General features: G+C 35.2%; 1 protein-coding gene across 1 annotated transcript; it reads right to left on the reverse strand.

Moving 5' to 3' along the window:
* Positions 1 to 124: 124 nt before the first annotated feature.
* LOC131940661 (protocadherin Fat 4-like) lies at positions 125 to 20,618 on the reverse strand. The gene is made up of 23 exons (XM_059299384.1): positions 20,605 to 20,618; positions 20,208 to 20,322; positions 19,940 to 20,022; positions 19,759 to 19,846; positions 19,410 to 19,538; positions 19,045 to 19,121; positions 18,561 to 18,801; positions 18,013 to 18,240; positions 17,064 to 17,180; positions 14,989 to 15,129; positions 13,585 to 13,776; positions 4,957 to 5,088; positions 4,636 to 4,815; positions 4,084 to 4,212; positions 3,680 to 3,871; positions 3,293 to 3,418; positions 2,584 to 2,772; positions 2,138 to 2,260; positions 1,612 to 1,797; positions 1,293 to 1,439; positions 1,034 to 1,125; positions 609 to 758; positions 125 to 433 (listed from the first exon to the last, which is right to left on the reverse strand). Exons 1-23 carry the CDS (start codon positions 20,616 to 20,618, stop codon positions 148 to 150), a joined length of 3,357 nt encoding a protein of 1,118 aa, XP_059155367.1. The 3' UTR covers positions 125 to 147.
* Positions 20,619 to 23,170: the final 2,552 nt, after the last annotated feature.

Consider the following 23,170-nt stretch of genomic DNA (forward strand, 5'->3'; position numbering starts at 1 on the left):
GATACACTGGACAATAGAAGCCATGTTGACGTATCTAGCTTTATTCAGCAACCGGAAGACACATGACATGCAAGGGACAACACTCAAAACAACATTATTAATATAAGACTACTACAAGAAGAGTGAGTTCCCTTTACTTCACAATTCTCAATATATTACAACCTGCAAGTCAGCATCAGTAGCTGTCACCTGGACAACCTTTAAGCCTGCAGTTGCAGTACGTGCAATGGTAGTTTCATACGGGGTATTGACAAACACTGGTGGATTTAGGTTGCGTATCACTCTGATTGTAACAGTGCATGTGTTAGGTGCTGAAAGTGGGGGTTTGCCATTATCCTGAGCTCTAATGATCACAGTGTATGTCGTGGCTGTGTCCTGCTGTAGTGGACGCTGTAGAATGATGCCGCTATCCCTCTCTACCACACGGAAATAGCTGAAGCAAAAATAAAAATAGGTAACATTAGAATTGGTGGTATTGGTTTTTTTTGGACTTTGTCACCAATATTAGCTATTGCGAATGTTGTTTTTTTTTACATTTTCTTTGTAAGATTGTGTTGATTATGGTATACAAGTATTTATAATGTTATAAAAGAATGTAATTAACTTACTTAGATGTGGTGAAAGATAAACCATCAGAATAGGTGACAACACCATTGTTGGATACAAAGCCATCGGCATCTGTGGCCGGACAGTCAATGACGAAGGAGCCAGGAGTTAGAGTCTCATTGATGGTGATTTCCTTTGTTGTAGTGAGGAAACTAAAAAATAATTGTACACAATCAATTATGCTCACAAAATAATATTTACATGTAGGCAGTAGAGCACAACTGGTTTGAAACATTTAGACTTTCCATACTAACTGACTTATGCAATTAAAAATGCAGAATGTTATTATACCATAGTAAAATATTGAATTAATTGAAAGATTTAGACAGTTGTTATACCTTACTGATTTTATTCACAGAAAGCTTTAGATTGTTTTCATATTTTGTTGACTGATTTTATTCACTGACGCTTTAGACTGTTTTCTTACCTTGGAGCATTCAAGTTACGGTTGACATTGAAAGTTACAAGAGCTATGTCTGAGAGGCTTGGACTTCCAATGTCACGAACTTTGGCATAAAACTGAAAGTAGAAATAACCTTATGCAGTTTGAAATAGATTTGGTATTATTTACTTCTTTATTAAAGCAAGTCTGTTTAAACTTTTTATTTCTATTAGGCTACAATTAAATAAATATTGTATAGATATTAACAGTGATCAGGTAGGTCTATACTTAAAGCTCAACTTACGAAATATTGCAGCAGTGTGTCAGAGTTGATTAGGTTTGCATTGGAAACTCTTATATTAATAGAGTTCTGATTGCTGACCTCAGAAGTGAATAGCAATGACGAGCTGGAGTAGGGAAGAAGCTCAAATGTCAATTGATTGAAAGGTGGCTGAAAAAAAAAAATTTAGGCCCAGGCTTGTATGCAATTTTTAGAGAACAGGAAATTATTTTCTTATGTTCACAAAAACTTTGTAGACCTATATCTTTTTTCCAGAGTAATTTTCATAATAAACTACTACTATTTAAAAGAACAATTTAAAAATGTATCTTAAGATTTGTACCAGGTCATCATCTGTTGCAGATAAAGTCCTCAGCAACTGATTGTTGGTTAGTGGTAGGGTCAGATAAAAGTTGAAGGGAGTGGCCTGCCATTTTGGTGCAAATCTATTTCTTTGTGAAGTTATTGTAACAGTGAATGGAGCTGACTGCCTTGTAGGAGTTCCTCTGTCTCTTGCAATCAGCGTTACCTTTGAACAAAAAATTATATTTTTCAATCATTAATCATAAACCAAATTTACCTGAAGTCATAAAAATATTTACCAAATTTCTGCTAAAATTCAAAATTATTTCTATTGAAGAGTTACTTTTAATTGATTGATCTGCAACTATTTGAGTTTTATACCAAGATTAGTAAAAAAAAAACCAACTTCTTTTAAATTGTTTTTTTTTTAAAAATTAAAAGTAATTTAGGAATTGAAATTGGAAAACAAATAGTTTTAGTTCCTCAGTTCCCGAGCATTTAAAAACTATTAAAATAAAAAAAAATACATGAATTGCAGTGGTACTCAGTTAAAACAAAATACTTACTTGATAATTTGCTGCAGTGTCTAGGTAAACAGGGACCTTGACACTGATGAGCCCTGTTGATTGATCAACCTGGAAGTATTCTCCTCCTGATGTAATGATGTAGTCAATCACATTGTTTGGGGCCTGTACAAATTAAACAACAGATACAACAGAAATTTTAAGACAATATTTCATTCTTAAATAATCTAATTTGATTTGTGTTTCATAAAAAAAAACTGTATCTAACTGAAATGTTTGACAATAAATTATTAACGGTAACACACTCCTGACCTATTTCAAGTATTGGGGGAGAAAGTTAAACTGATAGGGGGTGGGGGGAGTAGTTAAGCTATAAGTGGGGGGCAGTTGTTTACCTCTAAGTGAATGTTTAAGTTTGTTATCTCTACTCTAAGCAAAAAAAATCTCGAGATAATAATTTAGAAAATCTAAATATAGAATGAACAAACCTGAGAGTCAGTGTCTGAAGCAGAAACTCTCACAACACTGGTCCCTGAAGCAGCATTTTCATACACCGTGGCAGTTGTTGGGTTACCAGCTATCCATCTGGGGCTCTGGAGGTTTCTTGTGACATCAACAAACACTAGAGCTGTGCCCCTCCTGGGGTAGGCGCCGTCATCCAAAGCTGCTACTCGAATCTACAGAAGCAAAAGCAACAAGTGTCCATTTTTTACCACAAGATATCTAATATCAAACTCAATTTTATAAAATAATCTAAAAAGAATCAATTAGTAACACAATTTACGAAACCCTCTTAAAATATTATGTCATTCTTTCTTCTATCCCAGCAATAACACGCGGGGATGGGCACTCTAGTAATATATATATATATATATATATATATATATATATATATATATATATATATATATATATATATATAGTTATATATATATATATATATATATATATATATATATATATATATATATATATATATATGGATGGGGCAACTCAGGGCACCCAATCATAAATGCTCACAGGGGTAGTGAGAATTTGTTGCTCCCTTGGATAGAAGTAAAATATTTATTTTTATCATAACCATATAATAGCATGCTTTAAAAAAAATTATAATTATATTAAGAAACCTATTTGTTTTGTATCCCCTCTAGATATTTGTTAACAACTCAAGCATTGATTAGCTATAAAACAAATTACCACAAAAGAGCTCAGAGATGATTGCCTGAGGTCCCGTATCAATGTAATTACTCCAGTATTTGGATCTATGGCAAAGTTGGCTGCAGCAGACTGATCTCCTTCAATGTAGTAGGTCAATTTGTTGAACTGTAATATAACATATTTTATCAACATAGTATTTCAGTTTGTTGAACAAGAAGTTTTGTAAATGTAGAAAGTCTATTAGTTGAACTGTGATCAAAATTCCAAGAAAATTAAGTTTTGGACTAAAAAAATGTCTATACATTGTTAATTTTTCTCAAATTATTTGTTTCTTTGCAAATGAGCAGCTCTAGATACATTTTTAAAATTCATTAATAAATGAAGTAAAAAAAATCCCAAACCCTAATCTAACTTAATCATCCTTACCACTGGATCAGCGTCTGTTGCAAGGACTGTGATGATTGATGAGGACACAGCTTGATTTTCTGGAATGGTGACTCGATAAGTTTCATTGAAGAAAATGGGACTTTGAGAGTTTTTAGTTACATAGATCTTGACAGTTGCTGTAGTGGCAGCAGTTCTCGGGGGATTGCCTTTGTCTTTTAGAGATACCATCAGCTAAAATATAGAAACATTTCAAAACAAAATAAAAAAACAGAAACAAAAATGTTTCAAAGCGTTGTAAATTATTGTGATAATACTTTGATATCTCGTTCGTAATAAGAGTTGTTAACATATTCTACATACTGCTTTAATCATAGTTAAGTTCTTTTGATTCATGATTCTTAAGTTTTAAATTTTATTTTAAACAGTCAACAAATTAAAATTACATTGAGCTCTGTAATGTTGGTCAAGGCCAGAGTTCGACGTAAGAAGATTATGCCAGTGTCACTGACAGCACAGTACTGTAGGCCTAAAGCGTCACCAGTGATAGTGAAGGACAAGTCTTTCCATGGGCTCTGTGGTGAAGAAAATACATTGAACCTATTGTAATAAGACATTCAACATATTTAACGTGTTTAAATCCTACTGATTAAAGACTGTATCTATAACAAAAACATTAATCATATTCAGAAAAAAAAATGTGGATCTAATTTGTTATAATCAAGATATTTTTATCATTTAAAATACTTAACATTATTAACAAGCACTATTTAGAAACAAAATAAAAGTAACCAACAATAAAAGGAACCAACAATTTAAAATACTATTGACCTAAAGAAACCACTGCTAATAGCTAATGTTTGTGCAGCAATGTTTCACACAAAAATTGATACACAATTATTTTTCTTTAAACATCACAACCCATTACATTATTTAGTGGCAATAGTAGATCTGAACTAAAAATTTCTATATTCTAAACAAAAGAGAATACATCTTACATTGATATCAGAATCAAGAGCAGCTATCTGTACAATGGTGTTTCCTAGAGGGAAGTTTTCATTTATCGTTACTATGTAACTTGAGTAATCAAATTCTGGGACAAACAGATTTCTATTCACAGGTACAATGACATTAACTCTGGCTGACAAACCTCCAAGATCAGTTGCTATAATTTGGATCTAAAAGTAACAAGGATGAAAGTGATACTGTGCATGAAAATGGGAAGTTAAAATATATTTCATTGATATTTTACAAGAAAACAAAACCAATGAACTAATTTAGGTGTTGTTATAAATTAAGAATAATCAATGAAAATTTACAGTGTATTGTGAGTCCGCTCTGTTATACAGGGAACCAGTCAATGTTATATCTCCTGTGTTGGGGTTGATCTGAAACAGGCTTGAAGCAACTGAGTCTGCTGCCAGTGAGTAGGTCACACCTGCAAACTCAGGCTGTAAATGGTGAAAAATTTACTTCATGTTATATTTATTTTTACTTTTATAAGCACCAGAGGCTTATGCAGGTTTTTAGGTTAGGGGGAGCAGCAAGTCGAGAAAAGGCGCCATTATATATATATATATATAATATGTGACGTGGCCTAGATGTTCATAGCGAAAGCGTGTAGGCACGGAGAGATTGGGTGTGAGAGTCGCCTCCCATGACAAGTGTGTGAACTCTAGTGTGGAAGGAGTGTGTGGTATCGTGAACTTAGGGTAGCATGTAGTCAGTGTGTTCGTGAATGTTTTTGTGTACCATGTTCAGTGTTCCCCTGTAGAAGTTGAAAATTATATTGGATTATTACATTTGAACTGTGTTTTAAATTGTGTTATACCTTGTTCCACTATGAAATGGAAAGCTAAGCATAACAAGTGGGGGCTCGTCCGGGATTTGAAACAACAAGATTTTTGAGAAGTTTTACCCCTAGACAAAAAGGAAAATATCCAGTATCAACAGCAGCGTTAGAGCCGACATGAAAATATCGAATGTCAACAGCAGCGTCACAACCGACTTGAAAATGTCTAGTATCAACAGCAGCGTCACAACCGACTAGAAACTTGCTAGTATTAACGGCAGCGTTACAGCCGACTAGAAAACATCTAGTATTAACGGCATCGTTACAGCCGACTGGGAAGTGTCTAGTATCAACGGCAGCGTCACAACCGACTGGAAAATTTCTAGTATCAACGGCAGTGTCACAACCGACGGGAAAATTTCTAGTATTAACGGCATCGTTACAGCCGACTAGAAACTATCTAGTATTAACGGCAGCGTTACAGCCGACTAGAAACTATCTCGTATCAACGGCATCGTTACAGCCGACTAGAAAACATCTAGTATTAACGGCAGCAGTCATCGCCGACGTGAAAAGACTTCGTATCAACAGCCACAAAACTTGTGAACAGTGCTGCAGACATCATGGCCATAAATAATGACATTAAAAATACAGTGATAAAGCTAGGAGAGAAGTTGAGAGAACTTGCTGGCTACAAAGTGGACTACATTAGCATAGCAAGTAAGTTATCAAATTTTAGAGCTACAATATTAGCATCTCAGTCCTTGAGCACATCAGAAGCAAATCATTGCGTCGCCACCAACATGAAAGCTCTAGCTACTGTCCCACTTGCAGAAGACCTAGTCAACCAGACACGCAATCTAGGCAACAAGTCAACAGAGTGGAGAACTAGGTCAAGGGCAGCTGAGCAGAAGGTAACTTTAATCCTGTATCAAGTTCATAGTCTTCTTAAAGATACTAATGAGACTTTAATTATAGTTAAAGACTGTGATGTCAAGATAGCAGGATCGAAACAAAAATGTTTGGACTCCAGAGCCAGAGCTGAGCAGAAGAGCCAGAGCCAACGTCAGAGCCAGAGCCAGTGCCAGAGCCAGTGCCAGAGCCAGTGCCAGAGCCAGTGCCAGTGCCAGAGCCAAAGTCAGAGCCAGAGCCCGTGCCAGAGCCCGTGCCAGAGCCCGTGCCAGAGCCCGTGCCAGAGCCAAAACCAGAGCCAGAGCCACAACCAGAGCCAGAGCCAAAACCAGAGCCAGAGCCGAAACCAGAGCCAGAGCCAGAGCCGGAGCCAAAACCAGAGCCAAAGCCAAAACCAGAGCCAAAGCCAGAGCCAAAACCAAAGCCAGAGCGAGAGCCAAAGCCAGAGCGAGATCCAAATCGACATCCAGAGCCAGAATACTGTACCAAAATTAGAGTGGTGTACGAACTTGTGTTATCTGAATAGCTTCTAGTTTTCATTGTCATCATTGACTAGATTTATTTCAACATATCTAACTTCATAAAACGAAAGGAAAGTAACATTGTTCTGATGTATTGTAATTCAATTCAAATGCTTTATTGATGACAAATGTTTTTTAAAAACCTTGTTGACTTATAGACTAGACGTATAAAGCTATAAGAAGTTAATTCATGCTTACGTCCAACATTTTATTGTAGAGATATAATTTTTACCCGCCATCATTTATTTCTAGGGAGATTTAAAGCATGTAAAAGGTCAGATAAATATTGTATTAAAATTTTTACTGTACATGTTAAGTAGTTGTGCAGGATAGACCTTAGAAATGCTGTTTAATTTTAGTAAAAATAAGAAACCTCTTTTTTTAGGGGGGAGGTGTGACGTGGCCTAGATGTTCATAGCGAAAGCGTGTAGGCACGGAGAGATTGGGTGTGAGAGTCGCCTCCCCTGACAAGTGTGTGAACTCTAGTGTGGAAGGAGTGTGTGGTATCGTGAACTTAGGGTAGCATGTAGTCAGTGTGTTCGTGAATGTTTTTGTGTACCATGTTCAGTGTTCCCCTGTAGAAGTTGAAAATTATATTGGATTATTACATTTGAACTGTGTTTTAAATTGTGTTATACCTTGTTCCACTATGAAATGGAAAGCTAAGCATAACAAATATATATATATATATATATATATATATATATATATATATATATATATATATATATATATATATATACATATATATATATATATATATATATATATATATATATATATATATATATATATATATATATATATATTTATATATTTATATATATATATATACATACATATATATATATATATATATATATATATATATATATATATATATATATATATATATACATACATATATATATATATATGTGTGTATTTTATATCTATAATATAAGCGGGCTGTGTCTGTCCTTCCTTCCTTCCGTCCGTCCGGCAGTACCACTGGGCGTCACCATCACTAGACGTCACCATTACTAGACGTCACCATCAATAGACGTCACCATCACTAGACGTCGCCTTCACTTGACGTCATCATCACTGGACTTCACCACCATCCTAGGACTTTACCAGAACAGAAAGTCGCCATCACTGGATTCTACCATCCTAGGACTTTATAAGAACAGAAAGTCGCCATCACTGGACTCTACCATCCTAGGACTTTATCAGAACAGAAAGTCGCCATCACTGGACTCTACCATCCTAGGACTTTATCAGAACAGAAAGTCGCCATCACTGGATTCTACCATCCTAGGACTTTATCAGAACAGAAAGTCGCCATCACTGGACTCTACCAGCCTGAGACCTTACCAGCACAGAGCCTTGCCATCATAGGACCTTTTTTTCTTTTTTCGACCCAGGTCTTTGTCTTCACATGACCCGGCCATTACAGGATTTACCATTATTTTCGAAGGGCTAAAGTAGGGGAAGGGACGGACTACTACAACAGATTTGTACTTGAGGTAAGGGTTTTTGCATTAGTCTTTGGCACGGTACTCACAACCGGGGTTTACCCTATAGAAGTGTATGCAAAACATTAGCATGATGTACAGAGGTTAAGTATCGTAAAAATTGTGTTGAAATTACCCTGTTTTCCCCATAAAATACAAAGATTATATAGGGAAATACGACTGGTCAGTTTTGACCCCTTTACGAAGCTTTCCCAGATATGCCGAGTTTTTTTGTGACACCCCAAGGCGTTCTCCTACCACCTCACAAAATTTCAAGGGGGGTCGTCGGAGGAATTTTTTTTTCGTAATAGAGCTCATATAAAGAGAATTTCACTCGCGGTCACTTTTTAGCCCTCGTCGAGGGCTTTGAGTCAAACCGACAGTTTACTCTAAAGGTCAAGCCATTTACCTATGAGTATGCAAACAATTAGCCAGATAAACTGAGTTTAAGTACCCTAAAGTCTGCGTTCATATGACCCTCTGTTTTTCCCATAAAATACAAAGATTATATAGGGAAATACAACTGGTCTGTTTTGACCCCTTTACGAAGTTTTCCCAGATATGCCGAGTTTTTTGTGACACACCAAGGCGTTCTCCTACCACCTCACAAAATTTCAAGAGGGGTCGTCGGAGGAAATTTTTTTTCGTGTTAGAGCTCATATAAAGAGAATTTCACTCGCGGTCACTTTTTAGCCCTCGTCGAGGGCTTTGAGTCAAACCGACAGTTTTCCCTAAAGGTCAAGCCATTTACCTAAGAGTATGCAAACAATTAGCCAGATATACTGAGTTTAAGTACCCTAAAGTCTGCGTTTATATGACCCTCTGTTTTTCTAATAAAATACAAAGATTATATAGGGAAATACGACTGGTCAGTTTTGACCCATTTCCCGATTTTTCCCGGACATGGCGAGTTTTTTGTGACACCCCAAGGCATTCTCCTACCACCTCACAAAATTTCAAGAGGGGTCGTCGGAGGAAATTTTTTGTCGTAATAGAGCTCATATAAAGAGAATTTCACTCGCGGTCACTTTTTAGCCCTCGTCGAGGGCTTCCAGTCAAACCGACAAGTCTGCCCTACGGCCAAGCCATTTACCTATAAGCATGCCAAAAATTAGCCAGATGTAAAGACGGTAAGGGCCCTAAAATCCGTTTTGAAATGACCCTCTGTTTTTCCCATAAAATACAAAGATTATATAGGGAAATACGACTGGTCAGTTTTGACCCATTTCCCGATTTTTTCCCGGATATGGCGAGTTTTTTGTGACACCCCAAGGCGTTCTTATCCACCTCACAAAATTTCAAGGTAGGTTGTCGGAGGAAATTTTTTTTTCGTAATATAGCCCATATAAGGCGCCGGTAAGTCGAGGTCAGTTTTGACCCCCTCCCCGTGGACTTTTCGGCCAACCGTCACCGTCCCTCGTGTTCTATCGCCCGAGGCACCATCGTGCCAAATTTGACGCGCCTGCGGCGCCGGGAAGTGCCCTATACTTGACCACTTTGCTTTATATATATAGATAGCCCAAAGATTAATTATCATTTAACTAAATTGTTGGTCTTGCATATAAAATCTTTACATTTTTTACTTTCTCGTAGACTATATACGTAGTATAGAGAAAGTATTGTAATCGTGCAAAAAAAATCGAGATTTTTACAAATCTCGACGTTTTACACCTCACTGATACGGAAAAACATAATTTTGCAATCTTGTCCGTATGCCTGTGTGTGTCTGTGTGTGTCTGTGTGTGTGTGTGTGTTTAAACACGATTACTTGAGTACCGTTACAGCTAGGTTGATGAAATTTCATATGTAAGTATTTTATCAAAATCGTAGATCCGTATCAACTTTTGAGCGATTTCCGATAACCGGAAGTGGTACTTTTTCTACTTTGAATTTTTCAAAAGCCTATAACTTGAGTACTATTTCAGATAGATAAATGAAATTTCACATGTAAGTAAAAGATCTAATTCTCTACCTTCTGTTAAATTTTGAGTAATTTCCGTTGACGGGAAGTACTAATTTACGCTATTTCAGATTTCTCAAAAACGCATCTAAATTTATAAAGTACTAATAATATTACGCACCATTATGAACATCTTTATTCGGCGTTCGCTTGGTGTGCAATACTTTTTTCTATGAGATTCTATTTTATTTTAAAAAGTTTATGTATTTAAAATGGATTAAAAATCATATCTATATCCCGAGTTCCCATCCCCTGTTGTTTTATATAAGAATATTCGAGAAAGTTTAGGGGAGATCACTCCCGGTTTATTTAAATTATCTACAGTTTGTTGTGTTCTTTAAAGATTACTTTTTGGAGGCAATTTTACTCTTATCCACAGTGTTTTCATATCTTTTAAACTAAATTTACTAAATCTGTACAAGATGCCTTTGGAAAATGTTCTAGATCATGGGTTCCCAACCTGGGGGTCGCGACCTTGGGGGTCACGAAGGGCTTTCTGGGGGGTCGCCAACTGGTTGACTAAACTCTAGCAATGAATAAAAAACAAAAATATTTAGAAAAATATTTGAAATTCGGCATTACTAACATCACTGGAAATGAAATAGAGAATAAACAATTTGTACTGTGCAAAGTTGTTCTTTGTCAGGAGTCTATGAAAACTGCCAAACGTCAATTTGAGACCAGTCATTCGGAACACACCGAAAAAGATACATAGGTCTTTTGTCGGCACGAAGCTAGTTGCAAACCTCAGTGACTTGATCGAACAGAACGTTTTCACCAAGAAAACACAGCATTAGTGTAAGCATCATATGAAGTAGTATTAGAAATTGCCAAGAAAAAAACCTCTCACACAAAGGAGAAAATCTCATCAAACTATGTATGCTGAAGATGGTAAAATTAATTCTTGGTGATTCCAGTGCAGTAAAGATGCAACAAATATCTCTGTCTAATAATACTATGCAGATGCTTATGTTAAAAGACAAATTTAGAATGAAATCAAGCTTTCACCATTGTTTGATTTTCAAGTTGACGAATCGACAGACGTGAGTTCGTGTTCGCAGTTGCTTGTCTTTGTGAAATATATTCATTCAGATGTTAGCATATAAGAGTTGATGTTTTGTGAAGATATCATGGTGAAAATAAATACGTTTTTTGAAACTGGAGGATTAAAATGGGAAAACGGCTGTGAGGCTTGTACGGGTGGTGCGTCATGGTTGGGTCAAAATTGGGGTTTCAGAAAAAAGTAAAAGATTTAACTCCCTAATGAAAGGGAATACACTGCATGATTCACATATGCCCTCGCCAGCAAGACTTATCCGACCTCATTGCTAATAGAAGTCGTAAATCATATTAAATCTGGAGCCCTAAACACCTGTCTGTTTCAAGAACTGTGCAAGGACATGAATAAAGATCACGAGGTTATACACTTCAGTACGCTGGCTGCCAATAGGAAATGTCAATCGTGTTTTTGAATTGAAAGATGAAATCAAGATATTCTTGGAAATGCAAGGAAACAAGACCTTTTGATATACTTTAACGAGATGGTGTGGTTGGAGAGAGTATCATACCTAGCAGATATATTCGAACATCAACAAAAGCTTAACCTGATAAAGGAGCGAATAGTATCTCTTTTCATCTCTTGGCATTTTTATAAAGCTGCAAAATTGGCGAGGAAAAATAAATATTTGAAATACTGCCATGTTTGCGAAACTCTGCAGTGTGGTGTGATAGATAAATTTTTTAAAGGATTCTGTGCATCTTGAATCTCTTGACAACGAACTGCGGCGTTATTTTCCCCGAGCTGAAAGAAGAAGAATCTGCATTGTCACCCATTCACTGCTTTCCTTGATGTTACCAGCATTGCCGATGAATAACAAGATGAATTCTTAAATTTGCAAAATTTAATTGTTAATGCTAGTTAATGCTTGTTAATAGCATGTAATTTTGCTCATCGTATTAAAACAGTTATCAAGAATAATTCATATTGAAAGTCTACTAGAAAATATTAATTTAGTGCTTATTATTTTCTTTACTAATTTCGACTTGTTACTTATACGGGGGTCGCTGGTCACTAACGTTTTATGGAAGGGGGTCGCCACTCGAAAAAGGTTGGGAACCACTTTTCTAGATCAACTGACAGGCAAGGGACCTGCAGTTTCCCTTCCTGCTAGTATTGACATATCAGAGATGAGCAAAATCTTTTTCAACAGGGCACACTTTAGGTAAACAATTATCCTACTCTTCTAGACTGATCTTAAAACCCAAAGTTAATAGGCCTCTGTGTAAAAGATGTATAGCTAAATTGAGACGACAACTGAAGTAAAGGCTACAGTTGTCAATTATGATCGATCTGCTGGTGGTTGACGGTCTATATCCATCAGGAATAGCACAAACAGCAGATTTACAGGCGCTAAAGTTGACAGACCTTGTGACAAAAAAGCGCCTTGCACAGGCTTTGGCGCCTTGCTAGGCTGATAAGTAAGCCAAGACGTAGGCTACTTGCCATGAGTTATTAATAATGTGATATTTAGGGTACATAACATGACAGTTGTTAATTCATAGATTCAGTATTGTTTTTGCTGTTGGTTTTTAGTGTTTTTTTGTGTGTTGCGGAACTTGTTTTAAATTTTATTTAAATAATCTCAAAAAAAGGCACCCCCTGCCACCCCCCTTGCGTACGATACTGTATGGGGTGTTTCTGGCCTCCATGGATAGCTTTGGGCCAAATAACTATAAAGAAAAGCTTAGGTCACTTCCTAAATATTAGTAAAATTATCCAATACATCATATATACATCTTTATAGTTATTTAAATAGTAGAGTATTATAATAAATTAAAAAAAATCTCTTTTCTACCTTTTAGTGCATAGTTACATACAAGACTGTTATTAAAACATTTTCATGCATTGTTTTCAGTACTTCAAAATGCTTAATACAATGAGTTGCATAACTAAAACTATTGCGCACCAAATAAACTTGATAACGCGCATATAGCCTAATAGTGCAAAATAGTAGGATAAGACTACCTACTAATTTAATAAAATTGTAATTAATTCATAAAAAATTAATTGGTAAATCAATTAAGTAAAATTTAATGTCTTGACCCACGTGCCAAATTTCAAAGACATTGGTCGGTCATAAGTGCCCGAAATTTTGCTTACCCATTTTGATCTAGACAGACAGGATTAAGACAGACTTTAATGCTTATAAGTTATAATGTCTGTATTTAGTTTGAACTTTGACCTAATTAAATTTATGACAACTTACAGTGATATTTGTGTCGATATCTGTTGCTGTTATTCTAAAAATGGAAGTAGAAATTGCAATATTCTCATTTACAGCTGGAAGAGTTGTTGAGCTACCTTGGAAAACTGGTGCAGTGTTGCGTTTTACAGTCACAGTGACTGTCCCTGTGGCAGTTAAAGATGGTGTGCCTAAATCAAAGGCAATGACAGTGATCTGAAACAAGAACCAATTTTAAACCAATTTTAAATAAAGATTATTTAGTAAGTCCTCCAGGACTAAATACTAAAGATGGTCAAATCAGTGGAATGTCCCTGAGTCCACCCAGCTCTGATGGGTACCTAACTTACATACTGGAAACAAAGGCAGCTGGGCATAGTGCTGACCACACAATCCCTTCATATGCCAAAGTCAATGAATCAGATGAACTCTACTTCATCTGCCCCATGTGTCTCGGACATAAACATGATTAAGAGAGAAGAGATTAATAAGTCCAACTTAAGGAGGCAATTGGGGTACAATGTTAAACATGTTGGTTTGGGGATTATTTATACTAGGAATTAAAATTGTGTTGGTGTTTTTTCAATAGTATGATAAACGATGGGGAGTGTGAGAATCAAGTAACAGAAAAATATAAAGTTACATTTTTATGTTAGACTATTGAAAGTTCAAGTAATGTAAGTCAGTTTCATTTGTCAATGGGCGAGGATGTAATGACAGCATCTTCAGATCTGTTGGGGTCACTAATACAATGACTTTTTTATTCAAGATCTTTAATTCTACAACATTACTCAATCTATGTTGTGATTGTGTTAGTAGTAGTTTTAAAGTGAGAAGTAACAGTCCTAACATCCAGACCTATAACTGCAGCTGTGCTTACATGCCACCCTAACAAGACAGCAGTCAAAAGATTTTCAAAGAGTTTTCTACACACTTGAGTTTAATGCTCACATTAAATCATAAAGGTTAACCCATACATGCACTAAAACAAAAATGCCAGAGAAGATTTTAAGCCTAAAAACCTATGAAAAATGCTTTAATGGTTCAATTCAATCATATGACATAACAAAATATAACACATTTATTAAGGGGCATCCACAAAAATGTCTATTATCCATCTTCACTAGCTTAAAGTAAAGGTAAAAATTCTATGGAGATAGATACTGTAGAATCTATACATTGCATATGCTGCATAATTGTTATGTGTTTGAAGCATTAACATATTTTAAATTCAGTATGTGGATTCCCACCTGGATCCAAACCCCATCCCCACCCCCAATCCACACACATCCACTTTATTGGACCACATACACCGCTCCCCTTTATGATGTGTGGACATCATAAATGGATGACCCTTAAACAATTTTATAAGTTATTTAAAAATGCATATACCATTTTAATTCCTATATATAATATGACAAGACTTACAGTATACGTGTTGACAGTCCTGTCAGCTTGGAGTGAGGATGCAACTGTTAGAATAGCACTCTTCTCACCAACATAGAAGAGGTTGCTACCACTGTTTGGGCTGACACTTTGGACTTTGTACTCTATCCTGTTGTTTGGTGACTGGTCAGAAAAAGATTTGAAATTATTTCACTGATATCGTGTACACCAGTTTTCATTTGAATACTTTTAGCTATACATTTTTAAACATTGAAATAACGTTTAAAATCTAGATTTGTTTTATTCATAAAGTTAAAATGATTATTTGAATTAGATGCTATGTATGTCGTAATTATGCTGAACTGAAGTTCATTTTTAAAATATCAAAAAGATTATGCTGTAACATTTTTCATTAAAGCTCTAGGGCAGGGGTCGGCAACCTTTTGAGACGCAAGAGCCAAAAGTTACAATTTACAACATTTCCCAGTTTTTAAAGAGCCACTAGCATTATTTGATTTTTTATTTTAAATAAATACGGATGTTTCGCAAAAAAAGTGTTTTAGCTAGCTCTACTATGATAAAATTAGTAATCAAATAATATAACTATACGACAATCCCAATCCACTTTAGAAGCCAATAACTTTTTAGCGCAATTTCCATTCTGGAGAATTGCGTTTATTAACCCGTCATTTCTGGATGTATGAATGTATGAATGAATGGATGGATGGTTGGATGGATGGATGTGTGTCCGCAGCTTTAAGTCGTATCTCCTCCTCAACGAAGCAATATCGATGACTAGTTCCAAAGCAATTATGTTAAGCAAGTTACGAGGATAAACATAGGCCATAAAAATTCCGGGTTTCTTTCATGGATTTCCCGGAAAAGCCAAAAAACCTCGAAAAAACGCAGTTTTTGGCCCATATCTCGGCAACCAGACCACTTAGCGACTTGAAACATGTACCAATCGATTCCTGCCATAATTTAGAACAATATTGCCGAAGAAAGTTTTCAAAAATATCCTTTCGTTTGGTCATAAAAATTTTTTTGAATTAATTAAAATTTGGACCGAATTAGTAGGCATATTTATCCAACCACACCACACGCGTCATCACGTTCAATAGCTGCGCCATCACGTTCAATGGCTGCGTCATCACGTTCAGTAGGCGCGCAATGGTTTTTAGTCATGTAACTCTATTGTAAATAAAACATGTAAAATACTGAATTTTTTTTTAATAAAAAACGTTTTAATAACTAACCAATGGTTTTACTAACCCTGCTCTTGATTTACGCTACGACAGAGCTATTTTTAGATAACATAAGGAAATTGCGCTTAAATGTCACTAGACTTTTTAATTAACTTGTTTTCTTTCTTTATGAACATCACCGGTTCAGGAGGTGTCTCCCATAGCCCGGCAGGCCTCAATACGGCAAACTCCGACTACTGGCTTGGATATCGGTTTGATTACCGTATCGGTCACTTCTGTCCTTCGGTTTACACCGGACTTATCTTCCACCCTACTCGTACCCCACCCTCCAGTACCAGGCTCAACCATAGGAAGCTAATAACTACAATAATACTACGTCACTCAGGTGAAATAAATGCATACTGAAATGTAGATGCATGCATTGTGTATTAAATAACATTCCCCATTTAACGATATTCAAAAAAGTTGGCACTTGGGCAGTGGCAAACATGGAATTGTTGTCATGGGGCTGCCTACAGCACGGCTATGGGGCTGGGCCTGGTGCCCAAGCGGCTGTAAGCTGTCCGTATATTTTACAACTCACCTACTCTCATTGTTCAATGATGAGTGTTTTTATTCTGTATATTAAGTTAAAGTTTTTTTTTACAGTATATTATTTTTTATGAGTTTTGAAAAAAAATTAATATAATTATTAATATTTGTGCATGGAACTGGAGAGCCGCACCTTGGCATCAAAAGAGCAGCATGCGGCTCGCGAGCCGCAGGTTGCCGACCGCTGCTCTAGGGTTACATTTCCAATAGACTTTTTCTTCTTTTAAACACTATAATTATAAGATTATATTAAAAGAGGATCATGTAAAAAGTTTAAAAATAAATAAATAAATGAAACAAAGCAAATATCTGGAAACTCACAGTCCCATCTGCATCTGTAGCTGTTAAATTACTCAGAGCTGAGCCTATAGCTACAGTCTCAAGTACAGTAATTGTTGCAGTGTATTGTCCAATCACTGGGGGGTTATCATTTAAATCCTGAAATATACAAAATAGTTGCAAGTTTAATAGGGGAGTTAATCTACTCATTTGAGAAAAGTAAGTAAGTTCAGCAAATATAATATTTTTAGCGCAATTTCCATACTGACAATTGCGATTATTAATTCGTTATTTTTAGATGGATGGATGGATGGATGGATGGATGTGTGTCCGCATCTTTAAGTCGAATCTCCTCCTCAAAGAAGCAATATTGAGGACTAGTTCCAAAGCAAATATGTTAAGCAAGTTCCGAGGATGATTGTGGGCCCAAAAAATTCCCGGAATTCCTTCCTGGATTTCCAGGAAAAGCCAAAAAACCTAAATTTAAAAATGCAGTTTTTTGCCCATAACTCGGCAACCTGACCACTTAGCGACTTGAAACATGTACCAATCGATTCCTGCCATAATTTAGAACAATATTGCCGAAGAAAGTTTTCAAAAATATCCTTTCGTTCGGTCACAAAAAAATTAATTAAGGAAATTGCGCTTAAATTGTCACTAGACTTTTTATTAACTTATTTTAACAATTTAGATTTTTTTGGTTTAAACACTTTTATATATTTTGAAGCTAGTGTGAATTGAATCTTAATTTTCTGAGATTCTTGTAGACCTGCATAAATTAAATTTTATTTATATTGGTGGAGCATTAAGGGTTCTCATGGTTAATTAAAGGAAAATAATTTAAACTTTGTAATTTTTAATCCCCCAAATTACTAATTAAAACCACATGTAGGCCCTTCCATCTTACAAAATTCTCCCATATAAAAGTATTTTAAAATTATTCATCTCCCTGTTATTTATCTGATAAGCTTAACCGAGAAAACATACTAACCAAAACATTGACTGTGACTGAAGCTGTTGTGTACAAAATATTTCCTGTCATTCCTTGAGTTGTCACCTGGAAAGTGTAGCGGTTTTTCACCTCATAGTTCAGTGCAGAGTTTACATAAACTCTTGCCTCATTGTTCACAGTTTGTACAGAGAAGGCTGAAGAGTCAGTACTACCTTCATTATCAGCCAAGACAAAATTGTAGCTCTTTACAGAATCAGCATCATCAGCCTATTGAAAAAAGAAATTTACAGGTTCTCTTTCTTTTACCATTATCAACTTCTTTTAACTATTTGCCTAAACATGTTCTCTTTAAAACTTTATTTTCATTAAGCTTATACCTAATGAGTTTTCTCCTTTTAAATATATTGATAAACTATGAAGCATTGACCTTGAAAGACCAATTTAATAAAAATGAAATGGACAAAAATACAAAGCATAAATGGACTACTATAAGTTACTGCCTATTTAATAACATGTTTTAATACTCCATATAATTTTTAATTTTCTACTATTTATAAACATGATTACATATTTTAAAAAGAACTAGCCTTAATAGTTGCCACAAGAATATTTGCAACATTTTCATTAACTGACTCTTCTATGTTAAGAACTTGGAATAATGGTGGATTGTCTTGAAGATCTAAAATGTTGACTGTGACTGGCACTACTGTAGTCCGTGGGGCATTTCCATTGTCAGAGACTCTAACAACTATCTGGTATTGCTGTTTTGTTTCATAATCAAATATGGCATTGGAAGCCAGCTGCCCACTTGATGGGTTTATGGTAAATCTTTAAAGAAAGAGATACAAATACTTTTTTATAGCAAATATTGGAAATAAGTGTCTTCCTACTTAAAATTTCACATGTAATTTATTCTATCTTTCCTAACTTGTACACACTTTTTGTGTTGCATAATCATTAGAGGATAGTTAAACTTAATAAACAAAACACCTGCATACATTAATTAACAAAGCCCAGTCACAAGACGCAACAATATTTAAACTTTACAGAGAAGAGAGCAGGAAAACCTACTTATCAAAGTCCAATGTCTGGACAATGCCATAAGTTAGGGCTGAGTTTGGTGTGTTGGGCTCATCAGCATCTGTAGCCTGGTGATAAAACATTCGTTTAAACATTATTACTGTATATTATTATTAGTGTAGTATATTATAAAAAATTATTACATTATATATAATTAGTGTCATAAATTATTATCGTTGTATTATAGTATAGTTTATTAGTTAGTATCAGTTTTAATGAATTTAAAGGTGGCAATTTAAACAACTAAAAACACATTTTTCATGCATTTTTTGTAAAAAAAAAAATATTCATAGAAACTTCATGCAGTTGAAAACTTTAGATTTTTATTTTGACCAGGTGAATCCTAAATCACTTACTGAAACTGAGCCAACAATTGTGGCCACTGGTTGGTTTTCTTGTATACTGAAAGTGTACTGGTTTTGTCCAAATGCAGGACTGTTGTCATTAATGTCTTGTACAATTATAATGAGAGTAGCTGTAGCAGTCTAAAAATATGGGGAAAAAAATAAGCTTAAAGTAATCACTTGGGTTATGCGACAGCCTTAAAATGCAACTTTATATGATAAAAACAGGATAATTAACCTAAGAAATACCAATTAGCCAGTGATAAGATATTTTAAAAATAAAGATCTTGTAAAAAAATGTTTGCTAATAGACTTTAAATCATTTATACAATGTTTTAAAAACAAAGATAAAAATATTTACATTTCCTTGAGGGTCTGCAACTCTTACAGTAACAGTGTGTTGGGGAATTACTTCTCTGTCAAACTGCTTAACATTGAATAAGCTTAACCTGCATGTTTAAGATACAATGAATTAACATATGAAATACATTTAAAAAGTAAAAACATGATATAAAAAATATGAATGGTAACAATGTACTAACCCACTCATGTAGACATATTTGTCAGTAGTAAGTTCAGTTGAAGTAAATACCAACTGATTCAGTGCTGTATCTGGGTCACTAACCTAGAAACAAAATTATGGGATATTAGGCAGAAATTGTAATTAAAATAACTTTATTTAATTAATTTTCTTTTACATTTTAAAAGTATTGAGACAAAAAGATAATTTTTTAGATTATTAGAAATATTAACAAAAGATATAAATGATTCCTGTGACAATAGAATGACATGTAAACACCATTTACTCACAGGTAAGTCAAAGAGCCTTGAGTTATTGAGGACTCCCTCACTAACATAAATGGTGTAGCTGGGGGATGTGAAAGCTGGAGCTTGGTTGGCCAGTGGGATAATTTGGAGGGTAAAACTTTTTTTTAATAAGCAATCAATTAATTTTTAATCATATATTTAGATAATAAACACTTTAAGAATATTAGACTATGGCGATCAAGTCGAGTTTTTTTTACTATATGCGTGTCATCCACATGTCCGCCACGTACAGAACTGAGCTTTATATATTAGATATATTTCATATTTTATAAGTGAAGTAGAGACGCCTTTCACTTTCTACTTATTTGAGTTCAGATTTTCTAACGCTAGGCCACGCCGTCCCACAGTGATCAAGCAATGGCCATGGTTAGTTTTATACTTCTTACATGACATGGTCTAATATGGTTGTTCAGCTATATCCTGTAGACTTACTATTACTACAATGCTTACCATGAATAAAGATCAATTATTGAATTAAACACACATTTTAGGGGAAGTAATTGTTAAAAATATTTGCACTTATAAATAATTTGTGTTACTTCCCCTCAGTAGTCTGCATTTATTTAGTGAACATTACTAGCTAGGCCTTACGAAAACTTGAGTACAATTAATTTAAAAGGTCTAGTTACCATCTTGTTGTAATGTGACAGTGAAACAGATCATAAACAAAAGGCCCACATTTATGATCGAGGATTTCGTACTTTTCCATCCCATCTTGACAACCATTCCTTAGTCGTGGCTAAGCTGTGAGAAGGAATAAACCGGGAGTGATCTCCCCTAAACTTTCTCGAATATTTTTATATACCACTACGAGGGATGGCAACTCGGGATATAGACATACTTTTTAATCCATTTTTACTTTCTCGTATACAAAGTATAGAGAAAATCTTGTAACCATGTGTGTCTGTAAGCACGATAACTTGAGTACCGTTACAGCTAGGTAAAAAGTTTGAGTAATTAAAAATGGATTAACAATTATGTCTATATCCCAAGGTGCCATCCCCCGTAGTGTTATATAAGAATATTCCTGAAAGTTTAGGGGAGATCACGCCCGGTTTATTATTTATGTATAGGAAAATGAGTGACATAGCGACCAAACACTTCTTTTATAACGTTTATATCGGCTAGAAGCTATTTACCTCTAATGAGTATACTAAATTTGTAATTATATTATTATAATTTTTCAAATTCCATTGCATAATATACACAAATTTATTATTTCAAACGAATGGCAACTCTTTTCATAGCTGACGAACAGCGTCAAAATGTGTCAATGTTGCAAGACAACTAGCTCTATTTTTCTGTTGCTCGGTTTTTATTGCCTTTTGATATGTAGATTTGTAAATTTCCAATTTGATTTCACCCCAATCAACTTCGGTGTGTTTGGTGTCACCCCACCCCTTATTTTTTTGTCGAATGGCGACAACAATTATTAATCCACTTACAAAAAGAATTGAGGGGCCTAATTCTTACAGTTATTAATTCATTGTTTTTGTAGAAAATTATTAAATTTGGTGTCACCCCCCATCCCAGTAGTCGATTGACATATCGGTTATTACAATTCTCAACAAAAGCTTTTTCCTCAGGCAAATGTTACAACGTTTAGTTGGTGTCACCCCCTCCCCCCCCCCCCCCGTGATACCTTTAAACTGTGCACAGGTAATAGTAACGATGTTTATCTATAGTAGGTCATTAATACGACTGGATGTGGCATTTCTCTATCATTATCAGGTTTTCGCCATAGTGTCAAACTCTCCCCCCCCCCCCCCACTCTTGTCGGGATTTATCAACTTGGCTCTTAGAACATTATTTAACTCTAATTAATCATTCATTTAACTGGAACGATCATTGTTTTTCTCTAAATATTTTCTTATTTTTGCCTTGGTTTCACCTCCTTAAATGGAGTCACCCGGTACGGTCCGCCCCCCCCCCCCCCCCCCGCGCCAAACCACCTCGCGACGCCTCTGACAAAGATTACTTATTATATATTTTAATTTAACTTGAATCCTCCTGCTTTGTGTTTTGCTTGCTTGATGTAAACTTGTGATCGAAGTTTCAAGTTTCACCTACTGAAACAGACCCGGTTTCTTTCAAACTTGACACTTAGGTCGAGATCCGATGACGATGCAATGTGATAACGAGTCTATTTTTCTATAAAATTATACAGGCCTATTTAGTGGTGCATTATTATACATAAATACACATTTTAAAAAGAAGTATTCTGTTGTTTTTTTTGTTGTTGTAAAATTGGTTTGGAATTTTTTAGTTCCAGGCGAGTAAGACAAATAATCTATCTGCTAATTGATTAATTAATTAAGTAACAAGCAAACACTAGCTTAATTTAAAACTCACACGTTAAAGAATGATACAGTAGACCACCGAAAAAATGTTTATCTTAACTGCTGCACACGTGAAACTAAAATGACCGTTTTTCCAACAGAGCCACTGTGTAATTCGGCTCTTAACCCCTTATTTACGGAATTATGTTCTGAATAAAAAATGTTCTTAAACAATGTGTTATCATATTGCTTTTGGCACATTTAAAGCATACGGCAAAGGAAATTTCGTTTCATAAATTTTTAATGGCCCAAACAGATATTGGTACTTATAAGTACCGTCAGGAATGTAGGACATTTTTTTCCAAAAATTTTTTTTTTTACAAAACAGGAACAAACGATACAATTTATTAACTTATAACATATCAATCATTATAACAGTCATTTTTTTGTAATTTTCACTCATAAATACAGCACAAAAGTATATTTTGAGTACGATTTCTATTGAATTTTCTGTCAGAACACATCTTAGACCTCAAACACAGCAAAAGTTGCCGACATGTCATGCTCCCTCATTCTTGTCTGTGGTCATTCTGGTGTAGCAACGGTTGCCGGAATAAACATGCTTTTCCTGGAAGCTTCCAATAGCTATTACTTACAATGAGCCGC

This window comes from Physella acuta, unplaced genomic scaffold, assembly GCF_028476545.2.
Source record: "Physella acuta isolate Inbredline_101_S28 unplaced genomic scaffold, ASM2847654v3 ptg000023l, whole genome shotgun sequence".
Taxonomy (NCBI): Eukaryota; Metazoa; Mollusca; class Gastropoda; family Physidae; genus Physella; species Physella acuta.